At 43.9% G+C, this 26,764-nt stretch overlaps 1 protein-coding gene across 6 annotated transcripts in view; it reads left to right on the plus strand.

Moving 5' to 3' along the window:
- cbfa2t3 (CBFA2/RUNX1 partner transcriptional co-repressor 3) overlaps positions 1 to 26,764 on the plus strand; it is a 44,248-nt gene that overhangs the window by 12,100 nt on the left and 5,384 nt on the right. For 3 of the 6 annotated variants that reach the window (XM_088939028.1, XM_088939030.1, XM_088939032.1), the window contains exons 2-9: positions 17,250 to 17,396; positions 19,173 to 19,414; positions 19,725 to 19,814; positions 21,333 to 21,514; positions 22,857 to 23,137; positions 24,001 to 24,086; positions 25,299 to 25,434; positions 25,961 to 26,029. In XM_088939028.1, coding sequence (XP_088795154.1) covers positions 17,250 to 17,396; positions 19,173 to 19,414; positions 19,725 to 19,814; positions 21,333 to 21,514; positions 22,857 to 23,137; positions 24,001 to 24,086; positions 25,299 to 25,434; positions 25,961 to 26,029 — 1,233 coding nt within the window. Of the gene's footprint in view, positions 1 to 17,249; positions 17,397 to 19,018; positions 19,415 to 19,724; positions 19,815 to 21,332; positions 21,515 to 22,856; positions 23,138 to 24,000; positions 24,087 to 25,298; positions 25,558 to 25,960; positions 26,030 to 26,764 lie in introns of those variants that run through there. The other 3 variants (XM_088939026.1, XM_088939031.1, XM_088939027.1) reach the window with 2 other exon arrangements.

Here is a 26,764-nt window from a genome sequence, read left to right on the forward strand (position 1 = left end):
ACACGATGTATGATATCTGACTTAACTGTGCAAAACAGTGCTGTAGTGAAAAACGTAAAGGGAAGGTACATTCTCACACATAGCAAAGGGCACCTAAAACCATATGTGAAACTTGGATTTCCTCAGCAATGTATGTAATAGATACAAATCTATTGCTAGATGTGTTTTTAATGGTACCCGTTTACAGAGGTGGTTTAAAAGGTGCTTTTCTGAACCCCTGCTGATAAATCCTGGCACCGATCCCTTTCAAGCTGATCATGGATACTTGCTTCCAGCAGTGAATTCAGTGTAGAGGTTTGCATTTTGGAGATCAGAGAGCAAGGGAAGTTCAAGGGGTTGGAGCTCAAGGCAGTGATCACTAGATGGGATTTCCAGCTCTGTAGCTCTTACGTCTACAGTACCTCACCCGACTAAAGCATTTCTTTGGACATCTTTGCACACCAGCCTGAGATGTGAGCTTGTACCATCACGTAAGAGAGGCAGTTCTGAATGTTCATAAGTGCTGAAGATAACAAAGGTTGGGATCCATTTAAAGATGGTCCAGCCACATTCAAGCCGAACGAAAAAGGAAGAGAAAATCAGAACTTGGCTAGTCTGAAACCCGAAATGCAAAATTAGAGCATTTCTGGTAGATCGGACTAAAGAAATGTGGTGAAGTAGACACCTGTGATATAATTCAACAAACACCAAATGCACCTGTGATGACTAAAAAAGTACTTACAGACATTATTTACAGTTCTAACTTGTCCACATCATCTTCTTAAACAGCTGGACCAGGAGGCTCAAATCATAAAAACATCAAGAACAGCTTTATAGTATTGGCCAATAAAACCTGACTGAGTTTTTCAATTACAAGGTTAGATACTGTTCCGCAGGTAAAACCAAAGAAAAAAGAAAACACAGCACAGCTTCCTTCTCTCTCACGAGTCTAATGATTCAACTCTGCAGTCGGTTAATTATGCCAGAAATTCAATTCACAAAACTGAGCACTTCAGAGTTACAGCCAGAACACTCAATATGGAGCCTCTCAGAACCAGCCAGGATAATGAATGAGTACACAACTGCATTGGGTACAGTATATTAAAGCCAAGGGATTCAATGGGTTGAATTCTGTATTGAGATCATGCTGCCAAATGTTCATAGTGCTTTTAATACACAAACTAGATTTGAGGAAAAGAAACTACAGCTCATCCAAAAATACCCACAATTTAAATGGAGCTGAAATGATTTTTTCCTTTGAATTTCTCCAATAAACAATTCTAATTTCTTTCACTGCAGGGCTTTGATGTACTATTTAATTGAGCCTGGTAAGGTTCAGTTAAATAATCAAGTAGTAAAGGACCTGGTAATAATGAAGAGAATGGATGGGAGGTCTAAAGATTATACTACTGTACAATAACTCACCAATGTACCACACTGCCAACAAGCACTTGCGTGGCTTTTAAAGGAATACTTCCCACTTCATCATTTGGTACTTCTCTTTAAAGGAAACTATTTATCTTAAAGTACTTTATGACATTTTGCTCCATCTTTGGAACAAGGCTTGTATGGATCTATCTTGCTTAAGACACAGACAGAAGGTATTATATGAGCCTAAGAAACAAACTCTCTGCCAAAATCAGAAGCCAGCAGGAAGCTAATAATAAGTAATAGAGTCCAATTCATCCAAAGACAGCTACTTATTTCATAGAGCAAGGAAAGATCCGTTAATCAGATTGTTTGATAGGCACAACTGGATTGTGGGAAAGACCTCAATGATCAATAGGAAAGTTAGTGGCTTGGATTTATTCCTTTTAACCTAGATGTGATCTTGTTCACTTTACTTAACATCCACATTATAGATGACATAACAGATTATTTTAACATAAGATGGTTGGTATTGTTTAGATATATTCCTTGGTCGAATTGTGAATCACAGAGGCATCAACCTCAGCAAATACTTATAATACATCCCCTACTACTGCTGTTCACACTTCCACCAGTGCATCTGCTCATTTTAATAACTCTAATAAATGGCGTTGAGAGCCCTGGTTGGGCTGAGCAGTGTATCCTGCAGCAGAAGGCCGTGGCGTAGTGTTGGAGATGTAATTATTGTAATTCGAGCGCTGGCGGGCAGATGAAGTTTGCTGTCACCTAATTAATGCACGGAGCAGATGGTGGTGGGTGGGGGGACGGAGAGCCAGCAGCAGGGTGAACTGGCAGCCAGCAGGCTTGTTAGCCCGTGAATCAGAATACAGGCCAAATGGACAACACAGGGACACACAGCGCCAGAACACGGAGAAACAGCTCTGTATCCCGCATCATATTTATTAGTTGTAGTCGTCGCAATACTTAACATTTGTTTTTTAAAGCCAGAAGAGTGTCGCCTGGGCAGAACTTCCTTTTTCTACTGACGCAGCTGCTCTCGTCTTTGCTTTTACACAATGAGGGAAATCATTTTTGGTCCTATTGCTACTGCTGCTGTTCCTGCTGCTACGAATAATAACTCTTAATGGCTAAGGAAGTCAGTCAGTTATGACGTAGATTCCATTATTTCTGATCTGCATTTTTGTCGACAATGGCAGTTGTGCTGTCACGATGTCCAATTTTGTGTTCATGGTTGATATTCATCAGCCCATCCAGGGACTCTTCCCCTCAGCATTATGCCCGCGGGCAAGTAGTTCACGAATAATGAGAGTAGAGATTAAATGAGGCCTCCTGAGCGGCTGGACTGGTGAAGGTGCTTTCATGAGCACAAGTTCAGCTCTATGACCATGGGCTAGAACCCAGGTCATGTGACTAGCCTGCTCTGACCTGGACTGGCACAATTGGCACAGCGTAACCTGTGGTCAGCTGGGCACTTACAGGCCTGTGGTGCTGTGGGTGGGGGATGTGCCTCTCCTCCAGCACTGCCCAGTTTTGCACCACTGGTACATGATTAAAGATGATGGTTTGAAAGTAGGCAGGCTGGGGTACTCAGTCCGCACTTCCTCAGTCTTCCCTGTGTGCGGCAATGGGGTTTGGAGCTTCAAACAATGATGCAAAAAAAAGGGGTGTGTTTGTTGTGATTTAGCGATTCTGTTTTTTTTTTTAAGAATAGAGTTTTAATATCATGGAGGTCGGAATCTAATTATCTGTTGTCTGTTAATGATGCTGTCCCCTTGTGAAGTTCTTTAAAACCGATGCGCAAATCACTTTTGAAACAAAGGCGAAAGTGAGAGCAGCAGACGGCTTGCAAAGGCAAGAGCAAACAGGGGCAGAGGCAGCTGGAAATATTCTACCACTGAGCACAGAATACTGGGAGTATTAAAGCAGTGAGTGCTGTATCTGTAATGAAGCTCTAATGTACGTTTACTGTATCTGCAAAAGCAGACAAAAGTGTTTCGCTGTACTGGAATCCAAAGCTGGAAGCAGATGGGAGATTACCAGGTGAACCTAATTCCTAATACACTAATGCCATTGTACAATTACATGAATGAATGCAACTAAACTCCTTTTGGAGGACAAGTTCATTTTTAGTGCATGTCTAGGGAAGCAGGAGCCTTTTTTAATTTTAAGTACTACGGGACTCAGAATACTGAGGCAGTTAGTCTGTTTGCATCTGATAAAGTCACTCAAGTTAAGTTCGCGGTGTGAGGAAATTAATTTCAGGCTGTGAAAATGATTTTTGGAATTGCAAGGTGAGAGATAAAGGGCTTTTTTCTTACAGGAGCTGCTAAGATTGATGTCGGAGAGAAACTTTAATCGCAGAAGAAAGGCTGAGTAGTGTGGAACCCAAGGAGCAGGGAGAGTGAGAATGAAAGAACTACATCGAGGCAGACTCAGTGCAAACTGTTCTGAGAAACAGCCAGAAAGATATACAGTGCCTAGATTAATCAATTAATAATTCACCAATGTGCGAATGGACAGATCACAATATCAATATGTTTAACATTTTAGGTTTGGTCCTGTCCTGTGCCCAACGTTTCTTGCAGTTATCCAAGATATTTCTCCCAGGGCCTTTTAAAAAAAAACTGAGAATCTCTTAAGGTTTATTTACCTTGCATTTGTTTTCAATTGTGTTTGCCTGAACATTTCCAGCTCCTCTGCCTCTTGAAGCCTTTAATTATTTTCATGCATGCAGAACGCCAGTGATTGGCTTTTCGAGGGTTAGGTTAGACCAGAACAGGCACACGGGTACATGTGGACTGACACATATTAGATACACACATGGCCCCCTGTCCGAGAAGCACCAGACAGACAGGACAATGACCTGGACATGGTAAATCAAGCCTGCTGCGACACTGCTTTTTATTCGGCAGTAACCTAAAACCCTTGTTCTGCTGCAGATGAGCAGTTGATTGCTATGGTTTCGCCCTGTTTGTTCCTCTAAACACTGGGAAGGCTCCCTCGTTTCAGAAACCCACGAGCTTCAGTTTCTTCCACATGTGTTTGACATTACTGTGACATGGGCAGCTCCCCAGGGAGAATGAGAATGTCAGCTAGCAGAGTGAGCCAGCCAGCTCCCAAACATCTGGACGAATGAGAAACACATTGAAACTGCAGTGTGGGAGCTGGGAGTTAACTCAGTGCAAAGCCACAAAATATATATAATAAAACCACGTTCTGAAATCACGAGTCTCTGCTGAGGACCGTCTGTGTGTGTCTGGCTGTGTATTACTCCATTTCACCTCTGCAAAAGATTTATACCCTCATGGCAGGACTACAGTCTGGTGCGTGTCTATGGCACGGCTAGGATTTGTAGTATGACAGCATTTTCTATTGGCATAGAAAAGGAGGATTTAAATTACTGATCACCTGGTACACAAATTAAATATGTAACCTTTCGTTCTTGTGCAGCGAAACACTACAAATAAAAGTGGATAAAGTTTTTCGAAGTGGAAATCAATTTAAAACAGTGGCAACAAATGCTTTCCTTGTAAAATGTCCTTTTTTCTTTTGCTATACTATTCAAGCTCCAAATTTGTGTGTAAGAATATACTGAGCGTGGAAAAAAAACTGGCACTTGACATACTATAAATAAATGAGGGCGACTTAGAGCAGATGCCCTGTTAATTAATCCTATTGATGGCAAATATTAAAGTCACAGCCTAGAGCATTTGTGACCACTGCTGGAACTAGTACAAGCTGTACGTCTATGATGGTCGGCCTCACCTTGCAGATGTGGTCTTGTGGGATTTGGTTCCATTTCTCACTCAGAGCCTGGACAACACCTGCCTGTTCATTGGTCCCTAAGGATTCAAGGCCATGTCATCCCGGCTTCATCATTTCTGTGGGGCTCACGTCTGGTGAGCTGGGTATCCACAGCGTAAACGTCACATTCTCATCCCGCAAGAAGACCATTGTTTCACAAGCTACAGAAGTGTCTTGTCCTGCTTGAACGTTGTCAGGAAGGGCAGCAAGTGAGGTCCCAGGGCTTGATCAGTGTTGCGCTGTGTAGGCAGACTGCCATCAATTGCTACACATGGAGTCATGTAGTGACATCACACTTGGACCTCCCCATTGCCTCAATAATTAGCAAAATTGTTATGCATGCCCTTGCTACAGGTATAAGCAGAGTTCTTTCTTTTTGTGCATTTTATTTTTACTTTCACAGGCTTGACATTCTACAGGTTAAAGCCTCATAGCCTGTGCTAAATCTCCTACTTCGAAACTTTCCAAGGTCAGTCATTAATGATCAATTAAACAAAAGGAAACATTTGCTCAGTATCCAAACTGCACATTATTTTTTTTCTAAAAACATACGTGCACAAAAGAGAAGGTTCCTTTTAAAACCCGGTATATCACTTCCATAGTGTCTAAAGAAATGTGACTCTGTTCACAGGCAAGGCTATTTCCATCACTCAATGTGATTTGAAGTTACAGAGAAATATGATGGTCTCCTTGTGATTTTGTTGTTTTTTTTTAATTCTCCAATGCCTGCAAAACAGGCATCCTTATAACAACACTATGAGGCTGTGAATCATATCTGGCTGCTACAGGCCTTAGAAAGCACAGCAAAAATCTCAAAGAAATACTTGTTTCCCATAGCATATGGTGTTTTCTCTGACTCTGTACCACAGAGTGGTCACGATACTACTAAAACAAAAACATTACACATTCAGTACCTTTAAAGCATACATGGCCAGCAACCCTTATTTTCTGAAATGCCTAATAAGTGTTTCTGCATTTTTTTTTTAAAGAAGGCAAAAATGTCCTTACATAGTGCACAGAACCGAATTCAATCTTAAAATCTGCATACTGAATGCATCTAAAAATGATCCCTGTAGGTGACAGGTTTCATCAAAAGCAAGCCAAGCTCATATCGTTGTGTTTCATATTGATATAAGGAGTTTCCTTTTCTGTAATTTACCCTTGATGTAAAAAGGTCCTCGGCTTTTCTTTTTGACTCATGGTATCAAAGACAGGAATAGCAACTTTGTTTGATGGAGCCAAAACTATTAAGGATTGCAAGCATTCAGGATGATTTTAAAGGCATCTAAAAAGCTTTGGGCAGAGTGAGGGATTCCAGATCAGAATTAGAAGACAGTGATGCTGCATATACGTTGAATTAATAGCTGTTATCTCCCAGGAACAGAAGTGCTGCCGAGGCTATTACACTGTATAAATGGGTTACACAGAGGCAGCATAGTTCTGGACGTGGTTATATAGACTGTAATCTAAGGCCTGTGTCTCCTTCAATCTGTGAAGAGAAAGCTAATTATTCCTAAAATGCAACTTGATAAGAGGGACAGATCCTTTCCTTATTAAATTCTAAAATGTTATATGCAGTAAATGAAAAACAGCAGATTTTTTTTTCCCCAGTTAGAAAAGTCGTCAGCTGTGTGTTGAGGATGACATATGGTAAAATAAAATGTAATCAGGATATTTTGTAATGCTTTGGAAGTTCTGTGTTTCGGTCTGTAAAGTTGAGTGTGTGTGGTGTTGAGTTCTTCATTATGTGTATGATGTTCAGCAGTGAAAAAAGAAACCGCAATGAAACCCTCAGATGACATCTTTACAATGTATTATCTGCAGCTTCATAAATGCTGTAACTGTACTAATATGAAAATACATAGGCCCCAGCAGACAGGAATATGGAGAGAGAGATGTGGTATTTTACCTGCTGTATTCTAAAACAAAGACAGCAATTTCATGTCTTTCTGAGAAGCAGAGAAGAAAGCAAGCACGTGTTTGAGAGGGACAGTATTCTGCGTTGAACGTTACTTCCTTGACCTTGCAAACGTCTAGCTGTCTGAATCATCACGAGCACTCTGGGACGGGGAATGGATATCATCTTTAAGAAAAAAACACAGGGCAATTTCATGCATGGGCCAAATATCAAGAAGAGAAAAGGCTAAAGGTGAAAAGGGGCAAGGCAAGTGAGATGTCTAGTAGAGTCATGCAGGAGGAGCAACGAAGAGAGATATAAATGGACAGAAAACAAAAAGGACTTTGCCAGGAGGCGAGGAGGGTGGTGGGGGTGATTAGGTCAGCACATCAGGAGGAACGGGACTGAAAGCAACAGCGACAGATTAATTTAGCTAGAGAGAGCTGCTGCACGAGGAGCAGATATGTCTCTGACTGAGCAGGACGGTTGTTATTATTAGACAACAGTTTGTCAGTGATGTGGAACTGTGCTTGCTGTCACCTACCAAACTGTCTCTCTGCAAGTAGGAAGTATCCCATCCCATAAATAGGTACAAAACTGTGGTAGCATTACTCCCACAGTTTAACTACAATAAAATTGTTATAGTGGATTATTATTTTAGAGGTCTTAAAAGAAAGTATGCATACTATTTCATCACATTATTATTCGGGAGGGTTTTTTTTTTCTCGTAGTGCTGGCTTCTGGCTAAACAGAGGCTAGCAGATAATACCTGAGGTATAACTCGTCACCCAGGGCCACTCTTTCAACGCAATTTAGAGCTGAATGCCGAACCACCTAATGGGAACAAGTTCAAAAGCTGCAAGAGTCATCACCATGATAGTAGGTACTGTCTGCAAAAACCAGATAAATCATTTTGCAAAGCTGACCAAATCGCAGTACCTGCTATGGAATGTGCGTAACACGGCAAACTCTTGGGGAAAAGCTATTTTGTAGGATCTCAAGCCACAACGTGAGGTTTTAACAGGTTTAATTCAATAAATAAAGAGTAAGGCTCACAAATAAAAACATTCTATTTTTTTCTAGCCCGGACCTGGGCTCACGTTCGACTGAAGGAAAAGCAGAGCCACATCAGAACAGCAGATTTCTGCTGCACGCTATGTTGCTTGCGGCGTTGAAGGGACCTATTGCTAAGGCTCATGTGCTCTTGAGCGGCTGGGGAGGAATCGTGACAGGCTGCAGTCAGTGAAACCGGCCCTTGTTTTTCCTGAGCCATAAATTAACGAGCAACCCGCACTTAAAACAAAACAAACAAGGAGAGCCTCAGCCCGCAGCTGGCCTGTGCTTGCAGCGCTGTGCTGTTGCAGTAGCTCAGGGAAAGCAGCTGGCAGGAGAAGAGCTGTCCACCGCTTGCACACCTGTCACACAGGAAGTCAGGCCCTGCTACTGTTTCCTGGTAACTCCTCCACCAAACACACCAGCAGCTCCTGGGGCGATAGGCGCAGAGAGGGACAGGAAAGAGGAACATCTGGGAGGTGGAGAAGGGAGGGCGGGTGTGTACCGTATGTTTCGTTCGTGGCTGCAGAACAGATCATGTTTGTCAGCATGGAAAATGGTAGGTCAGTCAGTGTACACAGTATGATACATGTACACATGCCTTATAGACTTCACTGTAATAATTTAAGAAGACTTAATGGTCAGTATCAAGTTACTCAGGAGCAAACTCCTTAATTTTCGGTTAGTCAATGGAAATTGACCTTTTACTGAAGAAATAAAAAGGTTCTTCTGGTTTGACAGCTCTGTGCCAAGGAATTTGTCATGTCCTCTGTGATTTTCTTCATCTTTTAGGTGATCCTAATGCCTAACACGTGGCGTGTATATGTGGTAGGGATTTGCTATTCTCCTCCTGAGTCAGAACCGCAGGATTCAGAGCTTTAGGAGCAGTGGGTGTTGAGGAGCTCAGCAGCAGACAGTGGGCAGAGTGGCAGGGATGGTCTCTCACAGCAGCCTGTGCTGTGCTGTTATTGGCACGCTCTGCTCTTTGTTCATCAGAATTGTCAAGGCAGGTCCCCATGAGGGCACTGCTCCTTATTCCCAAGCCTCCCCTCTCGCTGCCTGTGTGCAATTAACAGAGTAATTAAAACCTTGATGAGCTAATTGGTGTTTGGTGGAGCTGCAGGTGTTTTGATAGGGGAGCTAGTTTGTGTAAGTGCAGGGTGTAAACACACTGTGATCAGGGTTAATCATATGGGTCTGTTTTCTCTCCCACAATCCGAGTTTACATGGCATTACTGTGTAGAAATTAAAGGAGACGCAACTGTTAATACAGTAATTCAAGTGCATTAAAATGACACAAACAATCATTACTTCACCTGCTCTTGTGAACACAGAAATTCATCCTGTAAAAACAAAATGTGCAGACAATCTGTACCGGCCTTGCACTGGCACACCTTCGTCATCAAATCAGAAAGGGGAGAAAAGCCACAAGGATTTTTATGTGTACAAAAAATTACTTTTTTTCCCTGCTGAAATCTTATTTTATCATGCCCCAGTGCAATGCTCTTAGCAGGCAAGTGTAAGATTGCATTATCTGAAGAGTGGTGAAAGTGGAATTTTATATGGAAATACAGGGAAAGTCCCATCTTCCTCTCCCTTTCCCCTTCTGAGATGGCAGATGTGTTTCTGACAGCTTTGTGCCAGTAATGATGCCAGTCTCCAGCTGGCAGAAGTGACAGATTTTGATGTCAGGTGTGAGCCCAAGAATCAGAGCAGGAGATAGGAGTAGGTCTTCTCCCAGCTCTTGATTAGATAATAGCAGCAGAGCAGGAGCACCAACAATAGGACATAGGACAACCGAGGGATATTTTTTAAACCCCTGTATGTCAAAACACCTTTAAAATACTTAGTAAAAGTGCTCATTTAAAAAACTATCTTAAATGACAAAACATATTGTCATCGAAGTGTCAATTAACAATCAATTTGAGGTGGTGTCACACATTGAAGACGTTTTATTTTAGAAATACTGTGCATCTTAAAATAATACTTTTGACTGTGGAGACATAATGCAAGCGTATTCTGAAATCTTTTACCAGGATTCAGAACAGCAGGAACGACGATGCAGGACACAGCCTGTTGCTTTTGTTGCACTGTGCACCATCACCCCTGGACAGGTCCGAGGGCTGTATATTCTCCTGAACGCCTGCTTTTCCTCCCCTCCCTCCCGGCTCCACGCTGCTGCCTGTGCCAGTGCCCAGCGTTGTCCTAACACAGTCCAGATGGGCCAGACTGGGGAATTGTTCTTGGCACGGGAGGCTGCAGCAGAATGTCACAAATACTTTCCTTTATTTAGGAATGGCTTGGGGTTAGGGACTGGAGAGAGAGAGCGAGCAAGAGGGCTGGAGGAGAGGAGAGAATGAGAGAAAAATGTCTCTAAGAGCATCTGGATTTCATTAGCAGCCACTGGGAGAATTTGAAAAGGATTTTTTTCTTTTTAATAATAATATTCAAAAGGCAACCCTTTCACTGCCAATGCCCTTGAAATAATGCACCAAGAAAATGTGGGTTTCCTCACCTAAAATGACAATTAATAATGATCATTATAATAGTTTCAAGCTTATCTGTTCTAGGTGGGGGTGAAAATTTTATCTTTTCTTTAAAACTATTTACTTATTTTAAAAGAAATCAGTATAGCAATAAATAAGGGCAATCATTAAACTGGCTTTCTCAGGGTTATGAACAAAATGCCCAATTTCAACTGAGGAAAGAATTTGTTTTTTGCATTTGACAAAGCATTTGCTCTTTTGCATAAGAGGACACTTTTTATAGGCTCCCTGGCCTTTGTCTGATGGCTGTCTCTCCACCCTCAGACAGGACTGACTCGACTGTGGCTGGAGGAGGGAGACACGCCTGGGCCAGAAATTAGTCCAGTCCTTCTTTCTTCTGTAATTTTAATCAAATGGCAGGGAGACAGGAGACATGCCCAAATCCTTAAAATTAGGTCAGAGTCGGACGCGAGGATAGAAATTTGTCTGGCGACTCTGATCGAAGAAACATCTGGAACCCTAATAAGGTACCTCAACACAGCTGGCCTGCCTCCTGTGTCACCATTGTTAACCCTTGACAGGATCAGAAGCAATGCTCAACCATCTACACGCATATATCACATAAATCACGTCGCTCAATTTCAATTCAGTAATGGCTGTGTTGACCCAACAGAAGAAGTAAAGTGATAAAATTACCCAAAGAATTTTCTACACATGGTCCAAATTCAGACCAAAGCAACATGCTATTTTTTGTAAAGATTTTTTAACTCATTTCTTTGGGGTAGTTATAAGAAATACTATAGTTTCTTGGGAAACTGAAGCGTGTACAAAGCAACCACCCACAGTAAAATCAGTTCAATTAAATATATTGTACTGGAGGTTCTCTGGTTTAGCATGAACTTGCTCTTTTGTCTTGCCAATGTTTAGGTTGTTTTTTTAAATCTTGACCAGTGTTTATTTTATGGAATATATGTTTTACTCAGGTCACGGGTGTTACTGAGAATCTTTAGTATCAACTTCCTTCAAAATGTGGCTGCATGCCTAGAGCAGACATCAGCCTCACCTCTTATATCAGAACAGGAGTTTCTTTTACAAGGGCTAAAGGCCTCCATTTATTCAGATCTCACCCCTGCTCTTTCATTACCTGTTTTAAAGTTTTGCTGTTTGAACAACCTACTCTCTTATAAAAGAATCATCCGTCATTTCTCTTAATGAAAGAATTAACTCAAATACAGATCCTACTGAAATATCCCAGGAAAAACACAGGAAGAAGCTAAGGAAAATAACACACAATTACTCTCTAAAAGCCAATTGTAAATGGCTATTTGTCGTAGGTGAGAATTATACATTTTATCCATTGTCTAAAATTATTTTAAAAAGAGTATATCCCTCTTAAATGAAGTTAAACATAAATATGACTTTCTCAGCATTAGACACAAACAACCCAGGAAAAACACAGGAAGAAGCCAAGACAAATAACATAGAATTGCTATTTGAAAGTCAATGGGAAAACACTATTCACTTCTGAAATTTAACTATATTCGCAATTTCAAAGAATCTGAAAGATTATTAAATCAAAGTATGTGATCTCCAGATTGTGTGTCATCAATGACATCAATGACTGCTTTGCTTATTCCATTGTCCAAATTCCACCATGGGATCAAAGCTGTAATTTCCCATCTTCCCAGCACACACCTCACGGAGAACGTTATGCTCAGTGGACATTCTGAAGGCAGGTCTATTAGTATTCATGTTCAGGTATGGAGGGGGTTCCACATTTGAGGGCTATCTGAAACAAAAGCTGCTGGTCCCAGGGACGAGGCACAGAGCGCTAATCCTGGTGTTTTGATGCAGGGCCTGTGTTTGTGTGGACTCCTCGACAGGCTGATGGAAAGCAGATGTGGGCAGGCAGGCGGGTGGGCGTTGTGCCAGAGCAGCTGGGAGAAATTAAAAACAACAGCATTCCTGGAGACTGGGGGGAATTACAGCGCAAGAGAGAGAATTTGCAGCAGAAATGAGAGCCAGTCCTGAGAGAGAGAAAGAGATCATCTCTCCAGAGGCTCATACGTGTCTGGGTTAGTTCACTGTGTCAGTACGTCCGTGTGACTGTGTGAATACAGGACACAGGCTTTGAGAATGAGCAAATGTTTACCAAACATGTGACAGCTCATTAAGTATGGCATTTACCTTGTTAGGACTTGTTAGGAAAACGATACTTTTTCAAAATAGACCTGACCAAGGAACAGCTATTGAAATGTTATTGTATGCTGTTGTGTGTACAAATGTACAAAGTGTCTCTTCACAAAAAAAACAAATACATTTCTTTTATAAAATCATAGTGCAAAGGATTTTGATTTTTTAAAGCCATTTTGAGACGTAATTGGCAGCCTGCCATTATAAATTTGTATGCTGCTTACTTTAATTAAGTATTAAGTATTCCGAGATGTGTACAAGAACACGGACTGAATTTAATGATAACAGAACAGCAGGATCTTTAAGATTTGAACAACAAGTGGGCTTTCCTTAAGGACATTCCTTAAGAAGCACAGATCTATTTTTTCACACTGGGGTGAAAGAAAGGGTTGTTTCTGACTGACACTCTGTACCAAAGTCTAGAAAGTTTACTGTACGCTGGAAAATTGCACGTTTAAATTCGGGAAAGGGGGCAGGGAGTAGGGAGCATGGACAAATGAAGTCGGCATCGTGCAGAATCCATTTTCAGATTTCAGTTTCCTAATGAGATTACTAGGAACACATCCTTCAAGAGTGCAAGCAGCATATTGTGGTCAGATGTGGCTTGGTTAATTTGACAGCTATTAAAGACATGGGTGTTCGGCACACGGGATCAGCGAGTGAGATCCCAGGCTTGGGAAAGTGTCTCAGCTGTGCATAATACCTCTCAGCCCTTATCATGCTGTCCTTCAGTGCAATGGGAGCACAGATGGCCACAGATGGTGTCGGACGGCACATACTTTCTAATGTATTAAGGCGAAATCCAGCACTGTGTCCTGCCCTGTCCTTTAGCTGCTCAGATTAAGCAGCTGTCTGTAATCCCAGCCCAGGCACAGGCAGCAGCCACACAGAGTTCAGTCCCCGTCTTTCCACCAGGCCACTCCAAACCAGGAGGGAGACCCTAAAAAAAACGCAGATTTCAGAGTGGCTGCGAGACAGGGTGGAATATATCAAAAGCAAATAAAAGGCTGCACGTGAAGTGTTTTGCGCCAGAGCTCAGTGGTGGACAAATGCATAACGCTCACTGCTAGTACATGTGCAGAAATGCAAAGCGTATTTTTTACGCGTTTTGTCCCCAAACTAAAAGAATGCGCTTTTGAAAATGTATGGCGTCGTGAAAAAATGTTGTATTGTGTAAGGATTTCGTATTTAAAATTACTGGCTTGGTTAGATGTTTGTACCTTTTATTTCTTTTAAAAAAAAACTCATCTGAGAGCAAATTAAAAAGATGTTTCAAATTACGAGCATTCTTTCCTAAACATAATGGTCTTAGTCTCATTGAACTAAATCAGATTCAGCAATGTTCAATTAAGCATGGTATTAGATGCAGAGAAAAGTACAATAAAATGACTGAAAAAAGGCTAGAATGTAGAGCTATCCTCTTTTTAAACAAATGAGTTAATCAACTTTGGAAGAACATAGCTCTCCCTTTGTTGAATTTGCAATGAGCTTGCACACATTTCTCGTCTAGTTCAATTAAATGTTCTTAATTAATAATGAGAGTTCCTAAACTTGAACGCCATTTGACCCAGTGGCACATAAGATAACCCTGCATGTCCTCTACACAACCAACAAACAGACATGACATGAGAAAGGAGAGTACTGGGCCACAGTTGGCCACAGAGTAGATATAGAACATAGCTTGCGAGTTCAAGAGTATTAGGATAAGCAGCTATTTTTGTAAGCATGGTATTAGGACTAACAACTTGTTATGCTTATTGGTAGAAGCATTTTGTTTTGAAGGGCTAAGAAAAGAAACATGTTTACTGTATTTTAAATGGTTCTTGGGCTTTTTTTGTTAAAAAAAGCCGTTTAACTTATCTGGAATTTTTAAAATTGAAAATACCCTTGAAAACACAAAAACCTGCAAATTGCTTCAAACACGAATGCAAACACACATTCATATACAATACCTACATAACAAATCCACAACACATCCAAGTACAAACAAATTTATTTAATCATAAGCAAGCAGCTGTCAGTAAATAATTTGGAACATATCACTACAGGCTCAAACAGTGCCTGTCTATGATACACCTAAGATTCACTAAACAAAGGAAAAACACAACCAAGCTTCTTAACAAGCAGGCAGTGAAGATTGTGTCTTGATGATGGAAATTTCTGCAGTACTACTGGGGTAATGAATAAACCACTAAGTGGGCAGTTTCTTTACAATTTTCTGAATATTGAATAGGAATTGTGGATCACAAGGCCATACTGACAGTTTTCTTTGATATATATATTTTTTACATGAGTAACTATCAAAAAGCTTACTGAACGACAGAAATAGGGGTGTTAAAGAAATAGCGAGCCCAGTGAAATTTTGAAACAGACTCCTCATCAAAGGAGCGCAGAGTATCTATTCTCACACTGAGCTTCGGTCCCTGTTTCACAGACGGCTTCTGTGCAGATCTGCACCCCAGCTCTTGGGGGTCTACAGAGAGGATCGGCCATCAGTCTGAGCAGGCTGGTGCTCTCCTCATAGCCCAGTGCTTGCCTCACACCCTGAGCTTGTTAACCTTTCCCTCTCTGGACACTGCTGCAGCTGCTGCTTCTCTAGGTCAGAGACCAATTACCGGCCTATTAGTGGCTTGGCAGAAACACTGTGCACAGTTATTTTCATCCTCCACTGTGGTGCGCTACCAGTCTGAGACTCAGAGCTCAGACTGGTCACAGAAATGCAGGAATAAAGATTTTATTAGGAGTAGGAGAAAACATCGTCTGCAGCGGTGCACAGATCGCAAGGAATTTAACATGCCATGATGGACTTTGAGTGTCTGTGAGTTTTAAGGCCAGATTTATCATGACTGAGTTATGCAGTTTACAGGTTAACTGCAGATGGGGTTGAAGATGCCCCCTGGGTTTTGCTGTGCAGTGAGTACCAGCTGGGAGCCGGAGTGTGTTGATTAGCTGATTTGTGTAATTGAATCGGCTGAGCCTCCCCCCCCCCCCATCCACACGCGTGCAGCCTTGTGTCAACGAAGAGAGATTGACTCTTCCAGCAAGGTCGCGGACACTGTAAGCCTATCTCCAGTGCCCCTGTGAAACCCATCACACGCCTCTGCTCGTGTTTGTGTAGGTACTTTGAGCCTAGGGATCTCCTTCCACATTCATTTCCCCTGTCGGGGTCACTCGGCCTCTCACTGCTTCTACTTGAACATTACAAGTCTGGGACAGAGCAGCAGGTCACTGCCGTACTGGTCACCGCGATTTTCAAGCCACATTTCCCTCATTTTTGCCGAACCTCTGTATCCGAGTTGTGAACCAGCATACGCTCACAGCAGCACAAGAGGGATTTACGCTGAATGACTTTGATGGAGAGGCCTCACGGCATTCTCCCCGTGCTTCATTTCTTGGAGAATCCTAGAAACGACTTTGACAAGTTTGAATGACTGTATATACTGCAGAGCCACAGAAGATATTACATATTTAAAATGGCTTTTTAGGGCCAGGGATGAGATTTAAAAGTTTCTAAAATGCAGACAGACGCAGACCTCCTGTCTCTCCTTCGCTGGACACACAGCCCTTGTGATCCTGGAAAGGCAATGCTTGCCGACAGCAGCCTGGAAAGCTTGCCTTGTTTGGTCCCTGCTAGAGGCCGGCGTGGTTCATGGAAGTGGCCCTCCTGATGGACAGTGGCAGATACAGCTGCACTTGTCACTGGCCATCAAGATTCTGTCTGGGGCTGGAGGGGGGGGGGCTCTGGGGAGCAGGAGGTTTGCTATCAGCAGCTGAGGAAGAGAGCAGGTGTTATAGGATGTTTCCAAAAACACAGATTTCTATTCACCTACAGCTCAATGTATTCCACCTAAGTCCCTCCATCGCTCCCCTCTCACTCCTCTGCTCCTTCTTTATAGACCCCTCAGCTTCTGAGTGTCTCATACATCACTATTACAGATCCCAGCCCTCTGGTCAGTTCAGTTTAAAATAAATGACTGCAGTAAGCAAACAGATAACACTTCTTTTTAAAAGTGTGCAGTCTACAAAATATGGCTTTTACAATGCTGTGTACTGGTGAGAAGATATTACATATAACATGACACAAGATGGTTTATAACAACAGTGAGTTACATCTCCAAGCGTGCAGCAACAGCAGATCAGACAAATCAACAGCCTAACAGACAAAACAGACTACCATCAACAAATACAGAGCAGATCTTTTAAATCATACCACATGGGATATTGATTTAAGGATACATTTCAGACCTGACAGAAGTAGAGATGTTTAATGCAAACATCCTAGGGCAACCATTGAAAAGATGAGCAGGTTTCATTTTGGTTAAATCCCACAGTGAACCTGGTCCTTTGTGCAGAGTGTCAAATTCAGATGTGAATTACAGAGGTTGTGCAGTGCTTTGGTTTGGTTTGCCTGCGTCACATGTCTGCTGCCTATGCATCTCTTGCTGCAGGTAGCACAGAAAAGAAGGTTGGAACGATGCCAGATTCACCTGCTGATGTCAAAACCCAGCCCAGATCAACTCCGCCCACCATGCCGCCACCGCCCCCTGCTGTCACCCAGGCAGCCAATCGCAACGCGTCCTTCACACCCACCACGAGTAAGTCATTCCCAAATCAACAAACAGACAATGAGGAAGTGTTCAAACTCCTCACACCTACTGGAACCTACTGTTTCAAGAGATTCTGCTTCGTAATAGTACACACCATTTTCATTTGTTTCATTGGTTGTTGTTATGAGGAAGATTCTAGAAAACCTTTTATTACTTGTCTCAATAACACATTTCCAAGAAGTGTCCTGTGCCTGGTTCTTTGTTAGATACCCAGTGCAAAATCAATATGCAAACTGGAATACCATTCCACAAAGTTGGCTTCTAATACACAAGAGTCAATAATAACACCTTCTGGAGAGTGCTCCTTTAATCTGATTTTCATTATCTGCAGTTACAGGTGCAGCCTGTCAGCTGCTTGTCTGAGAGAAAGTTATGGGATTGGTTTTGGGGCAGCTCCTTCTGAAGAAGGAAAGCTGGAACAGACAAACAAAGCTGTAATTTTTCAAAGCGCTCTGTTTGCAAAAGGGCAACAATGAAGCAAGATTACACAAGTTCTATGGGCTCCAACCCTGTGCCAAACACAGGGGCGGACCACCAATAGCATGTAGGAGTGTGAGGCCTGTATTGCTGTGAGTGTCAGTATGAGACAGTATCGGTCCAGTTTGTTTGTTTACCTAGAGATGAAGAGGGCACCACTGTGCTCTTGAGGGCTCCAGACTAGTTTCTTCCCTATATAGCAATGACCGTCCGCGTTGTTTCACCTGTTGTCTCGGTCACCCATACAGCGTGCTCTGCACTCTATAACCAGAACACAAGTGGCCTGTCACATGGTGAAGCACACATGTGGAGGAGCTCATACTTATATTCATGTACACGGATTAAGTCAGAGGGGAACGCAAAACAAATGTGCAATGAAGCATGTATTTAACTTATATTACTCAGCGGTCACATTTTTGCTTTGAAGGAAACTAACAATATGCCGTTTATCGGAATTGACACTGAAGAACCATCTTGATGAGATTAACATGCGACTCTAAACTAAAAAGAAATTATATAGTTCTGTACAATTCATATTTTGAGCACCAGTACTCTATGAGCCATCTTACCACAGTGTTTATAGGTCTCTTCACCAGTGTACAGGAACAGCAAGTTTTAGGTATATTTTAAGCCTGTGAATCCAGAAGAACAGCCTTTTATTGTGGATGTTTGTGTTAGAATGCACTGGCAGGGTGATGGAAGGAGGGCACTGAACCTGAAAGCTGCAAATCGACTTTCAGCTGGCAGACATGTGCAGAGTTTAACTTAGCAACACACCTGCTATTGGAATAAAAGTAACACAGGCCACAAACCTATTTTTGGCACCTCTTTAACAAGTTCCTCTTATAGTTCTGTTCTACTGAGTGAGTGAGAGACACAGAGGAACAGACTCAAGAGGGGGAGGGGAAGAGTCAGCTGCTTCCACTTTGAAAAACAGCTGAAGTTAATGCACAGAGAAACCTCGGCCAAAGTGGAATGAGCCTCAGTAGAGCCACAAGGGCAGTAAGGAACAATATGTGCAGACCTGTATATATACAAAAGGCATTATTTTAATCAACAAATGTGGATATTCTTCAGCTCAGAACCAACATATTATCAGAAAAAAAAATACGCTTGTACTTCCTCATAATTCATCGATGCCTCCGGGCTTAAATCAGACTGCCGCTGGCCATGTGAAACTGGGTTTCAGGATGCACAGCACAAAGAGGTGGAAACAGAAGATCTCAGCGAGCGGAGGCCGTGTTGTCTGTGGAGTGTCTGAAAGTGACCTGCTGTCTCTCCCCTCAGTGTTGAACGGGAGCAGCCACTCGCCTACAGCGCTTAACGGCGCCCCCTCCACGCCCAATGGCTTCAGTAACGGCCCCGCCATGTCCTCCACCGCCTCCCTGTCCAACCAGCAGCTCCCGCCCGCCTGTGGGGCCCGGCAGCTCTGCAAGCTGAAGCGCTTCCTCACCACCCTGCAGCAGTTTGGCAACGACATCTCGCCAGAGATTGGGGAGCGCGTGCGCAGCCTGGTGCTGGGCCTCGTGGTGAGTAACCCGGCTGTCTCTGCGTCCGCCCGGACACTTCCACAGGCTGGAACCCGGGATTGCATGGATTCTACCGATGAAAGTGCTGTGCAAATATGAAGTGTACATCCTTCTGTGACCAGAGCTCGTTGCAGCTGTCAGATGCTTTCGCTTACAAGCCCATACTGTACATTTACCTTGTGATTCCTTTCTTCACCATCCTTCAATATTACGTAACGTGCATGCTCGTTTTGTGAATGTATTGGTTTGTTAATATGGCTTGGCTGGAGTGGTTTCCAACCTGGAGAAACGCTTATCTCTTCCCTTGTAGAATTCCACTCTAACTATTGAGGAGTTTCACTCCAAGCTCCAGGAGGCCACCAACTTCCCTCTGCGGCCTTTTGTGATTCCTTTTCTCAAGGTAAGAGCTCCCAGACACACACCCACAGGACTGCAGCATGCACAGCTGTCCAGTGAACCCTGGACAAGCACGCAGCACCGAATCACCTTGTGTAAAAACAGCTTTTTCCGTAAGACAAAGTTATATTCAGGAATGCGACAGGAAGCTGAGCACTTAGATGCATTTCACAGTTTTTTTTTATTGCTTTTTAGCAATGCCATGCATTTTAGCTAAATGTTGTAAATGTACTATGTGCTCACCCACCATAAATAAGCAATCAAATGAATATATGAAAATGGCAAAAAACGTAACCTCTGTACTGGGAACACATTTACGCCTCATCACCCTTTTCACAGGTCACGAGTTACTAGGAATAACGCAAACAGATAAACACGCGTCCCCGATCTGCGCTCTGTCTGCAAGCGAAATGACGAGCTGTGGTCCATATGGCAATCATTTGCAATTCATTAAAATTGGCACACTTGTGTTTACTCTAAATCTGGCTGTGCGCAATCTTAGGGGAAGCTCAGCCGGAAAAGAAGATTTTGTGACAGATGTTGGCGGCCCACTCAGACCAAGGGCTTTTTGCGGTGCTGATGTATATCTGCTGATCCCTGGCCCACAGTCACAATTGGCAGCCCCCAATCCAGAGTGTCAACAGTTCCTTATCAGCAAGAACATCTGCTTGGGTCTTTTTTTGTCTCTGCTTAACCCTTCAAGTGCGGCGTCCGAATATACTAAACTGCTCTTAAACGCAGCGCGATTAATTAAATGTTTACAACACATCTGAAACAAAACATGAGGTGGAGAATTGAGAAGTCTCAGCAGTGACTGTTTTCCTGCTGAACAGATGTGGCGCGTCTCTCTCCCTCAAACACACACCCACGCTCACAATCTGGGGGTACCCCTTTTGCAAATGAATTCGTTCCGGGAGAGCTCTGTCTCCGAGAGATGTGCGGTTAACACATGGAGAGCTAGGCAAGGCGTTAGGCATTCACAGCTACAAAAGGAGCATATTCAACAACAGATAGAAGCAGCCCGGGGGGCATCTGATACCTCAAACCCTGCTGCACTGCAGTACACATCTTCTGCACACAATATTCAACTGTCAGCACCAGATCTACACCTTTATTAGAAACCTGTTTATCTACACAATGAAGAAAAGTTTACACTGGGTCATCACACACGCAATGGAAAAGTGCTATATCTAGGCTTTCTGCTGCCATTTACTTATGATTCCCCAATACAACAAAAAAAGTTTTACTTTTTTATAATTGGCTCAAATGCACCCTAGAAAGAAGTTAGGGATTATAACCATTAGATTTAATCATAAGGATAGCTGAAGTGAGCTTTCCGATATCGCTGTTCGTCCTTTACTCTGAACTGGGTGCAGGAGTGCTGTCGGGAACTGACAGTGGCCTCAGCCTTATGCCACGTCTCAGTCTGCTGCTAGCCTGCACTGTTTTTGCCTTTCGGAAACTCGCGGACCTGGCCGATCCCGGTCTCGCTCTGACTGTCCTGTCCTGTCGCTCCGCCCAGGCCAACCTGCCCCTGCTGCAGCGGGAGCTGCTGCACTGCGCCCGGCTGGCCAAGCAGACGCCCGCCCAGTACCTGGCGCAGCACGAGCAGCTGCTGCTGGACGCCAACGCCAGCTCCCCCCTCGACTCCTCCGAGATCCTCCTGGAGATCAACGAGCACGGCAAGAGGAGGACACCAGACAGGTAACCGCTCCCCCTCCCCAGTCAGAGCCATCTTTGATCTTTAGAAAATGTCAAACATGCCTTTCAACCTGGAGCTCCTATAATAAAACACATAGGTGTACACCCTATTTGTATCAGTGTATTCTTCTGAAAGTGAAGAAGGTAGATTTGGCACAGGTAATGATAAAAAGCTATGTTTGTGCCTCTTCTAAATGGGTTTATACTGTATATATACATCTGTGAAGGCAATATCACTGTCAATGGCCTGAATGGGATTAACGTAATCAAATCAACCTACTATATTTCTTTCAAGATGTAAATGCTGTATGGAAAAAAAAATGTATTTTCTTCTCCCATAAGAGAATCAAGGCAGACAGAATTATTTCACAATGCAAATGGGAAAAAAATCTCACCAACTGAGACATCAGACTCAGGACTGCTGCCTCATGCCAAGCACACAGACAAATAGCCTGCCAGTAGTCTGGATGAATTAAAGAGGACTGTTCCAGCTGCTGCAGATGTATTATGGCTCCAGCAATTTGCAAACACCCATCACCCATCTTTGGAATGTTCCCGCTGACATTCAGATCAATGCATTCGCATGTGCTTTTCCAGGCCTTTCTTATCCTCCAAATACTCTTTATTCCAAAAACTAATTGGAATTTCAGACACAGAGAATTGCTGTTCCTCTCTCCCTCACTCTCTGAGTTGCTCTGGAGCTATCCATATGTCAGGGTTGTGTCCAGATGGTTATATACTGAACCCCTGCACTGGGAGACATGGGGGGGGAGGGTGTAGGAATGGACAATCCTCCTAAATCCGCACACCTCAGCCTCCAGCCACTGGCTTACTGTGCTGCCACAGGATGTTCCAGCTGTTGCTGAGATTTGTGAGACATGGTGCCGGGACAGAGCCCTGGCAGAGAGATCTCTTTATGACCACAGGCAGAGCACTGTACGAGAGAGCTCTGCTGCTGAGACTCAGCCAAAGTACTTAAGGCTCTACATTTAGCAAAGCATCATCCTGCTATTTCTCTACAAGTCTCCACTCTGCTATAATTCAGTTCTGAAGTCATTCAAATGCTGACTTCTTGACTTGAATGACTTCTTAGATAATAAATTTGTTAAGTCTTTAGGCAGATAAAATAAATAATGTATCATAGAAACGAGGTTAATTGTATAGGTTAATGGCATCTTCTGTTTCGTTACATACTGTAAGACCTATAAGATAAATGCCTTGGATTTTTTTTCCTTGCATTAAATGTCTTGTTAAGTGTTGGGATAAAAGCATCTGCTCTAAATATCACGTCAACAGCAGCCTACGCGTTGTCCTGGCTCAGACTGCACACTCGTCTCTCCCGCAGGACCAAAGAGAATGGTGCCGAGAGAGACCCGCTGCACCCCGAACACGTGGCCAAGCGCCCCTGCACAGTGAGCCCCAGCCAGCGCTACAGCCCCAGCAACGGCCTCCCCCCTCACCCGCCTCCAAACGGGCTTCCCCCGCACCCCCCCAACGGCCTGCCCCACCCCACCCCCCCGCCACCCCAGCACTACCGCCTGGAGGACATGGCGCTGGCTCATCACTACCGCGACGCCTACCGCCACTCTGAGCACCGCGAGAGCCGCGACCGCCACCGGCAGACGGGTGAGTGTGCGCGGGTCGCCCCGGGCCGGCGTGAAGTCCTTAGCCCAGAAGGCCGACACGGAGCCGCTCACCCGGACCGGAACCCGAGCGCCCCCCGTCCAGGAGGGGCGGGGACAAGGAGCGGGTCCCGGGGCTGGGGGCACTCCGTAGAGAGTGCAGGCGCGCAGAAAATCTGCAAGGTCACGAGCGGTCCTGTCAGGCCTGCCAAACAGTTAGCAAGCCGAGTAGTTTCGGCTGATGTTCCTGCTGCTCGCACAGCACAGTCCAGCACGCTCAGGACTGAATGAACAATGCTATGCCTTTGAATGTGCAGCACGCATGGAGCTTACATACGCAGGGAAGGAATCTTCCAAAATTTGTACAGACAACCACGGTCACTCATGGCGTCACAAAGCCAGGGACTGTGTCCCGGCCAGCAGGCAAGTGCATAACTCTCAGAGAGACTATATTAAAACCACACCCCGCAATTAAATATCTAGGGCTATGCTAGATGTGACTATTCAGTTCTTCGGGAATTCTGGGACACACAAAGGGGCAAGATCACAAAGATGTCCGTTATGTTGGACTGCTGAAACAGCGTTTTACTGTGGTATATTGCTGTGGATGTTTTACTTCTCAGAAAGATATGGATAGAACTTACCAACATACTGCAGGACATACCAATATATCCACCCTTGTGCACTTAAAGAAAGGCACAAAGATGTTATACTAGGACTTATTACATGTGGCATCTGAATGGTTCTATATGGGTTTTGTCTCATGGGAATGTATGGAAAAGTGCCAAGAAACAGTCTCCCTGCGGGTTATACAAAGCAGTGCTCCAGTCCAGTCTGAGTGCTTACCAATGAGTGTTTGTATTGCAGCCGCGCATGGGGCTCGTCAGGAAGAAGTCATCGATCACCGCTTGACGGATCGGGAGTGGGCAGAGGAGTGGAAACACCTTGATAACGTGAGTGTCACCGGAGTACAGCTCCCCCCCACTTCCATTACTCTCCGCATTATCCACAGAACAAGCCCAAATACCCCCACTGAAAATAACAGCCAGCCACAGACATGAGCCTCTGGAGAGCCAACTGAACTCACATGAAGGGGAAGCATAGTTCATCAAAGCTCCATCACTGATGTTTGCTTGCAGTGCCTATATAACAAATAGCCCCGGACTAAACAGCAGGGAACCTAAAGCAATCCTGCCAAGGCTGCAGCAAGTGCTGTTAGTCCTTCAGCTATCTTGAATTGCAAATTCGCAAACACCAATACGAGGGCCACAGATGGAACGAAGCCCCCAGTGGAGAGAAGCTCCAGCTGGGCTGAGCAGCTGAGACAAGGACGGCAGTCACGGAGTGAACCAGCTTCCACTGGGCCGCAGCCAGATTAGAAACACTCTCGTGAAAATAAATATAGCTGAGAACGAGGTCACAACCGTCTAGCAGAATGGGGGTTGCAGTGGCGGGGGAGAGGGCTGAATCACTTAGACTTTTCACATCAGCAGCACAGCTGTCTCACTCCCATTACTGATCTCTTAAATAATACATTCACAGCTACAACTTGATTACGAAGCAGGAGAAAGGCGAGAGACACGAACAGTCAGACATTCCTTCTGCAGCTATCCACAAATCAATGTCACATGTCAAAAGGACACAGGACACAAATGCAGGAATATTTATAACAGGAAAGTTTAGTATGATTGTAGCTGTGTCCCAGCCTTCTGCTGTGTACAGTAGATCAGGCCCCCTGAGCTACGCTTCCTGTCTGATGTCACTCACAGATGCTTCTCATTTGCCATTTCAAACAAAGGAATGAGTTCTTCTGTAATGGGATTAGTAGGATGAGGTAAATACATATATTGGAAAACTCCTTCTGAATGAATTAGTCTTAGCTTTATTACTGCTTTCTCTCGCTGTGATCATTAGAAATGAGCCATGAGCCATGAGAAAACTCCCCAGCAAGACAGTGGATCAGGGATCATGGATGTGTTATATACAAATTCCCCAAAAGTTCCTTTTTCGTAGATTTTGTGGATCGCCCGTTCCGTCTTGCATAGCCCTGCCTCCTAGCTGCCCTAACCCCACTGGATCGGCTCCGAGTTCAGGGCAGCGGCCCTGAAACAAGGGGTCACAAGGGCTTTGCCCACCCCTCCTTCAGTCTCTCCTTCGCCCTGCAGCTGCTGAACTGCATCATGGACATGGTGGAGAAGACCCGGAGGTCCCTGACCGTCCTGCGCCGCTGCCAGGAGGCCGACCGCGAGGAGATGAACCACTGGATCCGCCGCTACAGCGATGCAGAAGATATGAAAAAAGGTGGGAGCCCTGGCCAGCGCCCTCCTCCTCACAACTCGTCATCCTCCTCCTCCTCCTCCTCCTCCTCCTCCTCCTCCTCCTCCGCTTCCAACACTTCTAGCAGCTCCACGACACTGACGCTAGGTATTGCCAGGCTGCAAGAGCATGCTCTTATCTGGACACTCTGTCCTCGTCGCAAACCAGCCCAGTTACGTCAAGGAGACAAAAACAGACGCGTTTTCAGCTGTGTTTTACTGTAGCCGTAGTGCCCCTTTATGCCCAGTTAGAAATCACTAAAACAAACTGTACTGTATGTTTAGCACACAGACTTCCCGTTTTCTGCACCAACTGCCTTTGTGAAAGAAACTTTGTGTGCATCTCTACCAGCCTAAGCACTATGACTAAACACGCTAGGTATAGTTCGAAATGTAGCATCAAATTAACTATGAAATCACAAATGTCATAAAAATAAATCCTGGAAGTCCTATGGCATTTAAGAGTCAACGTACTTTCTAAGGCATCCGTTGTTTTTGTATTCATGCTTTAGAAATTCATCGGGACTTTTTGCACAGACCCCCGTCAGGATACATGCCTGAAGAAATCTGGAGGAAGGCTGGTAAGTGCTGTATGTCTTGGCAGACTTGTCGTCCTAGATAGCGGAGGGGATAGTCTAGTTACATAAGGGCATAGATTAGATTCCCATGTGTTATTAGTGATAAGGGCTTTACATCTGTCACCACTATGAAAAATGGCTGCAGTTAAAACTGCAGTGAAAATGCAGTAAATGGATGCAGTCAACAGCAGTGCAGTTTAGACAGAATACAGCTTAACTGAATGCCACTCGTGGGCAATATTAGCATATCAGAAATCCATTGCCAGCTTTTTTCTCCGCAGGGCTGCTTGTGCTCAGTTACTGTAAAGTCCAGTCAGATTCTGTGCTGTTTTCTTCGGGCTATTCAGCACAAATCCTTGTCATGATAAACACTGAAACTCCAAAAGACTACAGTAGCGAGCACGTTCATAAATAAAACCACATCAAGCTGCAACACAGAATTATAAATGCAGGTCTTCCTCAGTTTTCTAGGAGGATCTTTTCTTTGGAAAGAAAATTGTTGAAAAGTGAAGCAAAAATACAGTAAATGGAAAACAATTGTAAGTGACAGCTAAACTTGTATCAAACTCAATTAATTCAATACGAGATTTAATTTAAATATGAAAGCTAGCAATGTTTTGCTGATTAAGGAGACCTCTAATTTTCACTTTAAAGCAGTGATATGGAATTGAAATTCCAGAGCAGCCATTGTCAAGTCCAGCTGAGCTCTCGTGCAGTTCACATGACATTAATTCTGCT

This window comes from Atractosteus spatula, chromosome 21 (genome assembly GCF_055471065.1).
Source record: "Atractosteus spatula isolate fAtrSpa1 chromosome 21, fAtrSpa1.hap1, whole genome shotgun sequence".
NCBI lineage: Eukaryota > Metazoa > Chordata > Actinopteri > Semionotiformes > Lepisosteidae > Atractosteus > Atractosteus spatula.